The sequence below is a fragment of the Chaetodon trifascialis genome, chromosome 5 (assembly GCF_039877785.1).
Source record: "Chaetodon trifascialis isolate fChaTrf1 chromosome 5, fChaTrf1.hap1, whole genome shotgun sequence".
NCBI classification, from domain to species: Eukaryota; Metazoa; Chordata; class Actinopteri; order Chaetodontiformes; family Chaetodontidae; genus Chaetodon; species Chaetodon trifascialis.
In genome coordinates, this window is record NC_092060.1 from 17,455,585 (window position 1) to 17,469,354 (window position 13,770).

At 42.4% G+C, this 13,770-nt stretch overlaps 1 protein-coding gene across 1 annotated transcript; it reads left to right on the top strand.

The window, feature by feature from the left end:
• Positions 1-6,663: 6,663 nt before the first annotated feature.
• hrh2a (histamine receptor H2a) lies at positions 6,664-10,984 on the top strand. The gene is made up of 4 exons (XM_070962936.1): positions 6,664-8,275; positions 8,473-8,644; positions 8,947-9,099; positions 10,283-10,984. Exons 1-3 carry the CDS (start codon positions 7,270-7,272, stop codon positions 8,954-8,956), a joined length of 1,188 nt encoding a protein of 395 aa, XP_070819037.1. The 5' UTR covers positions 6,664-7,269; the 3' UTR covers positions 8,957-9,099; positions 10,283-10,984.
• The last annotated feature ends 2,786 nt before the right edge of the window (positions 10,985-13,770 follow it).

Here is a 13,770-nt window from a genome sequence, read left to right on the forward strand (position 1 = left end):
AGATGAATTGACACAGGAAAGGTCACACCAGGAACCAAAGCACATGAAAAATAGATACAAAGGCTGAATAAAAAGCTGCACCAGAAATAGAGAGATTGATTTAGAAATCTGTGTGACCTCGCGTGTCATTGACATCACTCCAGTCCAACTGGTGCCAGTTCTCAGAGATTTACCCGACCGCCATCCATCCATGAAGCTCTAAACAATCCCTGAGGTATTAAACTGTATAAAGTTTAGACAGCGGAGAAGAAAAAAATCCAAAGATAAAAAATGATGCGAGCATGATAACCATGTCTTCCTGTGTTTGTCTCCACTACAAACTGGCCTTATCTGCCAGCCATTCCATTAGGACTGAATGCAACAGGTTGCCTGGATTATTCAGGTAATGCAGCGCAGTCTCCAGAAAGAGAGTCTGCTTTATCACAGCAGCTGGCACATGCAAGTTAGAAGGCAGAGTAGGAGAATGGAAGAGCTATTATTATCTTTTCAAAAGGAAATTACCTGAAAGAGATAGAGAAGAATAATTGGGCGATGCAGAGAGTGAAAGAAAGAAAAAGACGGAGAGAGAGCTGTGTGAGAGTCACTGGTGCTCCCTCGCTTACTCTTTCCCACATACACTTACACACTCATTACGCGCACGCACACACTTCATGACTGAGCCTGTGCTTCTCTCACTGAGCAGTGCGGAGTAGCGGGGGCAGTCGTCACAGAAAAGGAAAAGCAGCACTGAGGTGAGTTGATAAATTCCGACTTTCTAAATTTGACTGAATATGTGATCAAAGCTGAGTGAGTTGTGTGTGAAAACATAATCCAGCCTGTTGTGTCTGAGGTGTGACAGCTTAATGAAGTTTACCTCAGTGCTTGCTTAACTCTGTTGTGCATTTGAGCAGCCAAACATGAATATTACAATTCAATTTAACAAATACTTGGCAAAGCTTTTATTCAATTGACAGCTCAATCAATTAGAACGCAGTTAAAGTTTATCATTTGTCGATATCAGATTATGGTCCACTTCTGCTTTTTGAAAAACAATTTTAAGTATATTCATGCGAATACAGGCAAAGGAAAGTAAAAGATGTGTGTGGTTCGTGTGATGCGACCTGAACACACTCAAAGGATCAGAGTTTCTGCTCTAAATGTCTGTCAGCTCCGTTATACAGGAAACAATTGTGCCATAAGTTCATATGTTTGTGGTTGTGGAGAGTTCAGCTGAGTCTGGCGTGAGCATGTGAACTCTGACTATGACAAATATACAAAGGGGTCATTTAATCAGTCCTAAAAATGAGGAAGTGAGATTATTCTGTGTGCATGCCGGTAACAGAACTAAAGAACTCATTTGCCTTTCACCTGATACATTTGTGCCGCATTTGAGCTTCACCTTTCCCCCTTTCACATCCTACAGCAAAATCAATTTCCATGACACATCGACAGGCAGACACGCAGAGAGACAGACAGATCAGTGCAGATATACAGAGCTCTTCCTTGGCCTTTATGTTGATTAAGGTTGAGTTTCTGTAGCTGCTGCTCTTTATTTTATGCATGTTGAGTATTTGTGGCTGTTACTATCAATGCTAACCGCAACATCTGTTGCAAAATGGCAGAAAACGCCTTTGCTGGAGCCACTCAAAAAACTGTCCAATCTGACATCAGAGATTTAGAACAAGAAACGTAAAATTTTCTATGAAGTGGCACTGAGCTAGATGATTATTATGGCAGTGGAGGATTAACACAACTGAGCAACAAGGGCGAATCTGCAATGTCTGTATCAGCTGAAGCAGCCAGCCGAATAGTGAGAGGATGTGGTTAAGTGTCATGACTTGGTCAGGGAACCAAAGACTGTGCTGAGCATTTCAGTCGAAAGTTCCCTCTCTAAATAGCTCCTAGGAAGTGTAACTGCTTCATAAGACAGGAAGTGTGTTTTTCAATATTACCTGTGTGCGGGTTTACGTGTTTATGAAGTTGAAGCGTGGTGCACAGGAGCTGTAATGTTGACATAACAGAGGTGTGGTAAGGTCAAGGCTGATACACCGCCACATGTGTGTGCCACAGCAATGCACGCTGTCAGTATCTATACATATTTTATGCGTCTGATCCCCCCGTCTGCGTACAGCACCTGTCTGTCGCTCAGCACGTTTCCTTTTCAAGCTTCGTCAAGATTCCACAGCTTCCCCCCGCGGGTCAGGACGCACAACTGTTACCAAGCAACCCATCATCCTAAACCACTTCCCTCTTTCCAGTCTCTCGCAGGGTCTCTCTGTCAAGCAGAAAAACAGACAAACAGGAGGCAGACACACACAGATACAAATCCACCCTCACACACACGCACAAACAGGTGTTGGCACATTCACAAAACTTCAGACATTCACAGATTGCTTTCCAAAAGCAGAGGAAGTGAGTGAGACCACTATTTGGTACTCAATTGAATTATACCAGGATAAATGAAGCATTCAGACATCTGATTGCATTATGATGCTCTTATGGACGCTGGATGCAGGGACAAAAGTTGACCAGCTACTGCCAGTTTCACGCTAATGTCTGCATTTGTCTAATCTTTCGACCACTCTGCAGTTGACCCGCAATTACTAAAATCTCATATAACACACACATTTAAGCAGCAGTGCAGAGATGAGGCAAGTGACATTTCATTGCAGTAATTTAAGACTCTGCCATACCTTCCACCAACCGTTAGGTGGCAGATCTGCTAACTGTGCTGTGTGAGTGAATGAATGCATGGGTTATTTCCTGTATCTATGACTAGTCTGTAGAAACCGGATAAAAAAAGTTAATTTCACACCCTGCTGATAATTCAGAGCTTATCTCAATACTGCAGCGATTTGAGAAGGCAGAATTAATCAATTTCCTGATTCTTGCATCTGCGACAATAAGCGTGATTACTTTCACTAATCATTGGGCTGAAGAAGAGCAGATATTGCTTATCCATTTATTTCTAATACGACACATCTGGCTGTTAGGGTCCCAGAATGAACACGTGGTATTTGGAGAATCTCACAAAACAGGCAGCGAGTCCCAGCTAAGAAGTAAATAACCTCATTACTCATCTCTGAGCTCAGACCATGTCTGTTCCAAGTTCTTTTCTTCCTGCCTTTCATCTCAATACTCAAATTGGAGTCTTTTCACCACACCACTCACTGAGTAATGGAAGGTCTAGATGGGGTAGAATGAAGCCTTTTCCATCTCGTTTGCATCTTTCTTTCGCTGGAAGATGGGAGACAAGGATAGGAAGCTATCTAGGCACTCCTAAAAGTTAATCACTTTTTTTTTTTCATGTTTGCCAACTGTTGGGTGTCACCTCAATTACACACAGATAGATCTATCCCAGGATGAACCCTTCGAGCACTCGCCCTCAAAACCACAAACCCAAGCAACCTCGCTTTGCTGTCTCTTGAAAACATGAAACAGCATTCTCCTGCAAAAAAAAAAAAATACATCCTGTGGAAAACACAGTACTCAGCAGCCATTACAATCCATTACCGTCCTCAAAATCCATTCCTAAGACATGTTTTGGACTGTGTGTGAGTGTGTGCGTGTGAGTGAGCGCGCGTGTCTGCGATTATATATACAGATGTAGTAACACTCAGCATTTTTTTCCATTAGGGACAATTAATGAGAAGTCTGCGAAAGAAAACAGATGGTCAGTAATAAAGAAGCTCACTGTCTGAATGAGTGATGCTTTATTTACTGCAGAAATATATCATATTTCTCGACATTAAGGTGAACGATTTGACTGTGGCCGTCTACTGTAACTGTAGTCTGTACGCCAACAGTGATTTGGCAATTCTAAAGTCAAAATGCATGCTTACTTGTGCTCAATAAGTCTTGTGCTGTCTTGTGGTTCCTGATAAGTAGGCATTGTATATGAATATGGTTTTATTAAAGCACAAATGTTTATGCGAAAATAAACACAGGAAACTAATATGATTATGCTCTCACACACATGCACGGTAACATGGGAAAAGGAACTAATGCATTCGGCCTGGGAGCAGATCACAAGCACGCTTGTGTGAACACACACCCACTCACACACACACCCTCATATACATTATGTCCCAGGCCTGAGACAAGGTTACTGATAAACCTCTGGGGACCGTAATCCACATGCAGGCATTCCTCATAGGCTAGTGTTGGATTCCAGCCAAAACGTCCAAAAGTGTGTGTGAGCAAGAGTGTGTGTGTGAAAATAAATCAAGAAATTGGGTGACAGTGATTACGTTTACATGTATACTAATGTGACAACATATAACAGCATTTTCTATTTGGATATTCCAAATCAGGCCTTATTCCTAACATAGCATTTTCCAATTAAGACAAGGGATACTGATATTATTGAAATTTCAGGAGCATTCTTTGGACATGTATACGGCTCGTTTGGAATATGTGTCTCAACTGGGGTTTTAACCACAGTTTTCCTGTTTATGATTGGCTCTCTGCGTTGGAACTGGCCAACAGTTTGTAAAACTCGGCGACAGATGCATGCACAAAAGAAAAGCCCACATTTCTGGTCAGAAGGAGAAACACGCATTATGAATCATTATGAAAGACTTGGATATCAACAGGTTCTTGGATATGCACAAATAGAGCAATGCCGACCTTTTCAAGAAGGCGGTTAAATGAAAGTCAATACACTTATCAAGTATGCACGGCTGCATGTAATCAAGAATATTCATGGAATATTCATTTTCATTAGACATTTGAACAGCTTAGTTGGAATATTGCCCTTTTCATGAGGGAAAAATGGAGTGCTTTGTGCATGGAAACGTCATTTTGAAAACGGTCTGTGTGGTCTCAGTGAAACAGAATGTGGCTCTGTCAGATATAAAGGCTGAGATGTCATGTGCATTTGAGAGCCGCACTTCATACTTAGCAGCTGTGTTATCAGTGTTTGCACTGGATGAAGTTCAAAGCGGCCAGTCGGTGACAGAAACGTGTCCAGGGAACAAAGAAGTAAAGATTAGAGCAGTTCAAACATCAGAGATGGTGCTCTGGTTTCTGTAGACCCAGATTTAATTAAAACCCTTCTTCTCGCGTTCTTTTCATTATATAGTTAATGTTCTTTCTTCTCGTCTTGCGTGAAGCCAGTGTGTCCACCTCTGGACATCGCTCTATCTCTCTTTGAGGTGATAAGTATGTGGCTCTGGACCAAGTCTGGCACACGTCCCAATACCCATTAAAATGTTAGAAAATAGACAAGCAAACTTTACCCACCGCCCACTGACGCAAGCACATGCACTCCATGCACTCTACACAAACACTCACACACACTTATCAAGTAGCTACCCTCATTCCATCAAGCACACATTCAAAACTCGTGCCCACATGCCATTAATGAATGAGTCGACAGAGGACAAATAACACTGTGCAGCTCTCTCGACAAGCTCTCTGTAAGAGACACGAAGCATAACAATATCCATAAGAGAATGATTTTGGTTAATTGTACAAGGAATTAATATTTACTTGCCAATTAATTAAAAACAACCTTTGTATTACTGATGCCAATGCACTGCACTCAACTAATGTGTTCATTAGTTCTCATCAGTCAGACCAAACAGCTCTGACTCAAGATTTCCATTTCAGACCCAGAGGAAACAAACAGGGTGTCACCCAAAGGCATTCCAACATTACTGCATCAGAATATTTATTTAACGTTTTTAACAAAACTGAAACCAAAACAGCAGATTGCTCAGAGAGAGTTAACCATGCAGGCTGTTTACAGTTGCACATTTTGTCCTCAGCTTACATAGATTGGAATTCCCATTAGCTCTAAAATTGCAAGTGCATGTTTGCTAGTTTTATCAGGAAAATGACCATGAGATAACTCCACATTCTAAATAACAGCCAATCTACACACATTCTGCTAAAAAACACCACAGTCCTAGTGATGACACGTAATGTTGTGGTTAATTATTGCTATAGGAGTTCCTTACTGAGCTATTTACCGAAAGCATGCATCATTTAAAATTAGCAATCATGCAAGCCAGAACTAAATTTAGTTAATGTGTGAAAACGTGTGTGTGTGTGTGTGTGTGTGTGTGTGTGTGTGTGTGTGTGTGTGTGTGTGTTATTGCTACCCCTGTGAGGACCAATTTCTGTTTTAAACCGTCATAGTGAGGACATTTTAGCCAGTCCTAACTATTCCAAAGGACTGTTTGAAGGTGAAGGTAAAGAGGTAGGTTTAAGGTCAAGGTTTAGGCTAAGGTTGAGGTAAGGGTTAGTTATCAGCAAATACAAACCGAGTGACAAGTTACTATTTCATGGCTAAGTTTTATTTTATTTAATTTCCTTCTATTCTTCAGCTCTTGTTAACTTATGACTCATCCAGCAATATTTTGGATGCACTGCATTAGCGTATTCCATCATTTATTGTACTGTATGAATCCATAGAGGGAGACACACAAACACATGCACTGATTAGTGTGTCTCAATATTTGGTCAAACAATAGTAATGAGAATGTATGCATAAGTGCATGGTTATTGCACTTTAATAGCAGTAGTAGGAGTAAATCAGCTATCAATAATCAGTTTTATATAATTGTTTACAATCACAACCAAACCAAAACTCCCTCTAGTGTGTAAACATGGCCGTGTGACATCTGAAACTACAGGAAATACCACTTAATACTTGTGTTTCTCATCTCTGTCCACTAGGTGTCACCAGAGCCATAGAAGATGCAGTTGAAGGCAAAGCAATGCCATGGACTGCTTTGACTCATCCACGCAGACACAAAGCTGTTCAACAGACATCACAGACATTTCAACAGCCAAGCACAGCGCCGATCGGCACTTCTCAGTGGCAGCAGTTTTCAGGAGACAAATGCTGTGCAACCAACTTCTTGCCAGACCTTTTTGATGAATGTTGCTCTGAATGGGGACGCTGGTGTGTTCGAGTAACAGGACAGTTCAAAGCTATGGTGAGAAGGGTTCAGGCCCCGCAAGACCAGCGACCAGTCAAGTGAAGTAGCAGCAAAGACGGAGGAAATACTGGGAAAGAGAGGGAGACAGATGTATCATGTGTGGACAATATCTTAATTATGTCTCATTTGACCATGAAGACACAGAGATTAGATTAGCACCCTCATGAGCCAAACACTCTGAGTGAACAGAGAACATTTTCAAAGAACTCAAGTCTTCTAATTATTTATTCTTTGCAAAAAGTGAGGCCTCTCATCTAGTTCAGAAAGGAAAACAGCAATGGTTCACATAAGGCTCCAGCAATGACGTCATCAGATTATCTCTAGTGAAGCGCCAGTGATAATGTTGTCAAGCGTGATGCTGGGTGTCATCCTGTCCCTCCTCATCCTTCTGACTGTCGGAGGCAATGTGCTGGTGTGCCTGGCTGTCTGCGCCTCTCGACGCCTCCGCTGCCTCACTAACTGCTTCATTGTGTCGCTGGCTGTCACGGACTTGCTGCTCGGCCTCTTGGTCCTCCCCTTCTCCGCCCTCCTCCAGCTCAATGAGGAGTGGCCGCTTGGCCCGGTCTTCTGCAACTTCTACATCTCCATGGATGTCATGCTGTGCACTGCCTCCATCCTCACCCTCCTGGCCATCAGTGTGGACCGCTACCTGGCAGTGACCATGCCTCTGAGATACACCTCACTGGTGTTGCCATGGAGAGTTGCTGTGGCGATGGCCAGTGTTTGGACAGTGTCTGTTGCCGTGTCTTTCTTGCCAATCCAAATGGGGTGGAATACAGTTAATGGGACAGTGCAGAACCGCGGGCCTTGGGCTCCAGAGAGGAGATGCCGCTTTGAGCTGAACAGACCCTACGTGCTGACTGACTCTCTCCTCACTTTCTACCTGCCTCTGGTGGCTATGTGCTGGACCTACCTCAGAATACTGCGTATTGCACGGGCACAGGCCAAACGCATTATCGGTGCCCGACCCACTTGCATCACCAGCTACAACTGCAGGAACAATCCTCCCACCAGTACCACAGTGGTTTGCAGCGTTACAGCAGTGGCTCTGCGGGAGCACAAAGCCACAGTGACACTGGCAGCAGTGATTGGGGCTTTTGTAGTGTGTTGGCTGCCCTATTTCATCTTGTTCACAGTGCTGGGCCTGAAGGAGCACCCAGACCCCAGCACAGTACCAGAATATCCCATTGTGTTGTGGCTGGGTTACGCCAACTCAGCACTCAACCCTTTCCTCTATGGAGCCCTCAACAGGGACTTCAGGTCAGCCTACGCCCATCTACTGAAATGTCGATGCCCTGCTTACAGTGGGTGGAGGAGCCGTCAGCCGTCTAACATTGCAACAGCAGGTAAAGCTGGAGAAAGCGCTTAAAGTGTGCGGCTAAATCTGCACAGTTTCATGCTCGTAAGTTTCAGGATCAGCTTCGTTAAAAAGTGGACATTTCTTTCTGACCAACAAAAAGTTGGCACCAGTGTGAATACATTATTATGCTCTTACCCCCAGTTTCTACAGTTTTCATTCTTCCTTTCCTTCTCCCCCTCTCAGTCAGAGACGAGCTGACAGAGGTGACACTGCTATGTGGCCACAACCCTTCCACCTGCATGGCAGGTCAAACAGATCAAACCTTCATGCTTCAAGAAATGAACAGCGGGACAGTTACAGCAGCTGTCCAATTTACAAATGGCACTGCTGCCACAGACGTCAATGGCAATGAAAGGTAAATTATTATTCAGCACATCCTAATCTTTTGAAACGCAAATGCAAAATGACAAGACCTAAAATTATGTAGAAAACCTCTTCTTCACTGTTTGAAGGCTACAACGCTCACATTCATTCATAATGACACAGAGACCGTGCCATGAAAAACCACCTTGATCAGTGCATTAAACTGACTGTATGTGACACCCTGCAGTCGCACTGCGTTATGTTTTACTTTAAAAACACAAAATGTGATCAGTCACAAAAACATAAAAAAGGTGTCATACATCTCTCATCTTTCACTCCTTTCTACGAGCCCAGGTCGTGCTGAGCCTGTGCTGGTGAGGTTCACTGTTCACTGTTCTGTGGTTGCAACAAAGAACCAAAAGCCTTAGAAGACAGAGCGACAGAGATTTAGAGCCCCTCTATTTGGAAGCCTTCAGTGCCATCGTAGAAGCAACCATAATACACCACGTAAGTAGATATACATGACATCCCTATAGCCCCCACAGACCATGACAGGCCCAGAACAAATGAACTGTGACACACAGATCCTAGTGGTGTCAACCGCAGTGCATCAGGCCATATGGCAATATGCTTATTAGGCCAAGAAATCTGCTTTCAGAGGGGACAGAGGAGACACATTATCCACTTTCAAATCCTGCTCTCATTTCTTTGTTTGCACTTTGTGAGCAGGATCAACCAAGCTGTTTGCTCTTCAGATGTCAATGCTTGTAAAGTCTGTATTAGCTAAAGCAACAGAACAACAAAAGCATTTTTCTTCTTCACAACGGCCGATACATTGTCAAGGCTGTACAGCTTGACAGTGCTGCAGCACTCCGCACACACACACACAGTTTTGAAAGTATGTTTATATAAGCACTGTATATCTGTGTATGTACGAACGGTGTCCTCACATTTTCCGCGCAGTAATTACTGCATTCGACCTCGAGATCAGTAAGTCATTTTAAATGCGTCAAATACATTAGAAAGGGCAACATTAAACAACGCTTCCCACAATTTGCCAAATCAGCCAACATGAACACATGAATCTGAGCAAAAGCGCACAAGATCATTTTCGAACTTGATATTTCCAAAAACAAACTAATGGTACCCAAGTCATGTTTTCAGCAAAGAGAAATCCTCACAGCACTCATTACATTTACATTACATCTTACATCTGCTGTCTTGAACTGGGGAAGGATTTCTCTACAGCTAATACGGCAGTTAGAAGAAAGGTCAAGGAGGCATACTTGTAACCAGGAGAATTTACTGTTAATTGTTTTTATTATATATTTCTCTTCTTTTTTCCGAACTTCTTCTTTCAATGCTTCATTCCCTACTGCATTTACTGATTAACTATTAAAGTGTGGATGTGTGTGAGAATAAAAAACTATGAGCTGCGCATTAATGGAAATGAATGCTTCATTACAGCAGTTTGTGAGTGATATAATATTCTTGTGTACATCCTGAAAAGGTAATGTGTAGTTCTGTATTGTATATGATTATTAAAACAGCAAACAGACTAATCTCTATATCAAGAGCAGGAGCTACTCCACATCTGCCTCAGTGGTAAACCCTGCATACTGCACACCCAAGTGATCGAGTAGAGTCAAACCTTTGATCCTCTCATTTGTGTGTCTCTTCTGCCTCTTAGCAATCACTCTATCCATAATCTTACAAACAAAAATGGGAGAACACGGGACCTCAGTAACTCCACATTTCATCAGCAAGAACCAACTGTATGCACAGAGCCAGCCTCCATCCGCCCAGGACCGAACAAATGATGACGCTTCTACGTGGGTGAAGCGAAAAGTCCCATTGTCTGACGAAATCCTTCCACTGCAGCCAACCATCAAACAGGGCAACATGTGGCCCTGATATGCTCTCAAACTAACTGTGGATTGTACTGAAGCACTGGAGGACTAAATAAAACCAGCTGATTAACTTATTGGTAACCATATTTTTTATGCTGACTCAAGAGCGCACTCCAGTGGAAACACCAAATATCGCAACTTTGAACTGGAAAACAGTAAAAGGAAATGGACGTTTCACAAAATCAGGGAATGGAAGGGGAGAAGTGACAAATGGACTTTTATGACACTTATCACTTCATGTGTAATGTGTTGAAATGTGTGACATTTGAATGTGCAGCATGCAAACGAATGTTAACGTGTCTATTCTGAACAATGCAGCCGCCTCCAGACTTTGTCTTCACTGTTGCTCATTCGTTGGCATAAAGCTGGAAACTGTATTTATTGTATCATACTGTAAAAGTAATTGAGGACTGAAAAAATGGAATGTACTGTTCCTCTGAAATAGAACATTACAACCATACTGTACCAATAAAGAGCAGCTTAAATAAAAAATACAATATATACTACGACTTTGGAGGCAATACAGATGGGCGGTAGTTAAGTCTGGATAGGGATTATCATGTGGGATGATACAGAAAACAGTGCGAGTATAAAGGAATACAAGAACAATGGAAACAATTCATCACAGCTGTCAGCACATATTCCCTCAAACTATTGCCACATTAACACTTAACCTTCTCCATACTTCAAGTGATTTCCTTTGAGGACTGACACAGAGGTATACATAATATCTATCTGCATGTCAGATATCAGCTGGAAACAAGTGTTAGAGGGGATTTACAGCCCATTCAACCAGGTGGAAACACTTATTTGGTATTTATAACATCTAGGATAATTACTGTCTTTAATTGAGCTCCGCAGTTTTTCAGGTTTTATTCATCCAGGGTAGATTAGCTGAGAAGGAAAGCTCTTTGACAGAAACTTCCTGCTTCACACTTAATCACATCAACAGCCACACTGACACTGGAGCAGCAGTGGGTTAAAGGATAGGTTCAGATTTTTTGTCTAATAAATACCCACATGCACCCAACTGCTGGGAAGTGATTCCTTTCCAGAGTGACAACACTGTAAAATATGGACAAAATCCAAAAACCTCGTTCAGTGAGAGACATTCATGTGAAGCAGTTAACCATTTATAGACAATGGTTTTACACTTCGATTTAGCAGGAAAGCTCTATTCTTTATGGGAGCTCTGAAAGGATCTGTGCAGCAACGAGGATTCTGCAGGCACAGTTGCTCCTCCAGACACATGCAGTAACAGTCGAGAGTCAAAGATAGATGCTAACATGCATTAACAAGAGAGATTAGCAAAGCAGCAGTGATATCAAACCCTAAATCACATGAGGATGATGTTGCATAGAGGGAGTTGAGGCACAAGGGGTGTTGTAAATTGAGAATTTACAATTTATAAAAGCTACTTTGTATACTCATATGAATGTGATTGGATGTTACAGATCAGCTGGTGGCCTGTAATACACCCGTCAGTCCATGCCCATCCACCCTGTCTGTTGCACGTGTTGCATTGCCTAGGCATGAAAACATCTTCGCATTCAGCGGTCAAGTTAGCAATAATAAATGTGCAATGCCCGGTTACACTTTCAAAATAAAGCTTTCTGAGAGACATTTCAGGTGATGGTCACAGTTTGGTCAGGTTGAGGCACCAAAACTACTTTGTTAGGTTTAGGAAAAAAATCATGGTTTGGCTTAAAATAACAACAGTTAGCCTTGGTTTTAGATGGGAATCGAACCCTGGTCTGCCATTTATACTCCATTTGTCCTTCACTACTGTCATTAACGCCCCCTGCTGGTACTGCACTTTCATATGTGCGTACTTTTCCCACACAAGCAAGGCACACCATAACACGGCCATGCTATCCTCTATTCGGGCTGCAATTTAGTTGAACAAAAGGGAAATGTGACCATATCTGTAGCCTGGCAGTTCGTAGCTTTATTGCCAGTATTGGGGAGAGAAACAGACATTCAACTAGCAGAATGTGTCCATCCACCATAACTTAGCAAGGAAACACAAAAAAGAATTTCATACTAAAGAGACTGTAATGTTAAAAGCAATCTCAGAACCCATCGGCTATTGTGCAATGACGATTTAGCTTCTGGAGCAACAGCCAACGTTTGGCGTCCGGTGAAGCCAGTGGATATCTGGACAACAGATAACGGCTATGCGGGCCTAGAATTCCCCTTTGTGCGTTGGTCATTGTTTACAGTCCAATTAGCAACTTGAATTTCAAACTCAATAACATCTCAACACTTTGGCTAATATCTGAAAACAGATATCTGCATATGAATGCAGATACTTTTAAAAAAGCAAGTAAAAAGTGAAATCCCTGTCAGACAATTGGCAATGGGTTCTGAGACTGCATTTCAGCAAATGCATTCTGCCTCTTTAGCTGTCCACACAGACTGCCTGCTCAAATGTGATTGGTCCATACTCAGACTAAAAACAGACTACAAACAGAAACCAGATTGCTTCCAATACAAGGCGTATTGCCGACAGATTATGCAAATATCTGTTTAATGACATTACGTTGAAAGAGAATGCCTTGACTTTGTCCATACGACTTCTGAAGTCTCTTATTAGGCTGTGCTGAACAAGGAGTGCCCATCACAGTGCAGCAGCGCTCGACGGCATCACTTCTTGAGGAGGAGTGATTACAGTGAACAACTCTCTCCATGTATTGTGTGACATGTGAGTATTTAATTAACAAACAATAACAAATCCAAATGTATAATTCACATGCCTTAAAAAGGCTTTTTAAAAAGTGTGAAGAGAATGACAAGCAGATGCAGTAAATATTTCATTGAAGGTTGGCTGAAAACCAGAGTGGTTAATAGCTTGGTTGTATCTGCGCTCCGTCCTCTCTAACTGAAAGACATTTATTAGGCTTTCATCTCCCAGAGTCCCACGATTCCTAAGTAAACATCATGTGTCCCTTGGCGATTCTGGTCACTTGCCCGCCTTCTCCTTCTCTTTCTCTTTCTCCTTGTCTCTTTCTCAGAGTGACCACTGCCAGCTCAAACTACATGAAAACCATTCATCATCGCTTCTTTAACATCAGATTAATGTGGGGAAAAACTGAACATATAGAGTCTCCTTCTCTCTTTCTGTCACTCTAATACACTGCATGCACACACACACACACACACACACACGCGCACGCACGCATGCACGCATGCACGCATACAGTGCACACACCCCGCTTGCTCTGTATAAGCTATCAATCATAGATATTGTCATTATTCAACTGTGTCA

Bases quoted from the DNA above. Each gene is read 5' to 3' on its own strand.
- hrh2a (XM_070962936.1), top strand. From the start codon at position 7,270: ATGTTGTCAAGCGTGATGCTGGGTGTCATCCTGTCCCTCCTCATCCTT. The intron at 8,276-8,472 runs GTAAAGCTGGAG...TCCCCCTCTCAG, and splicing joins GTCTAACATTGCAACAGCAG to TCAGAGACGAGCTGACAGAG.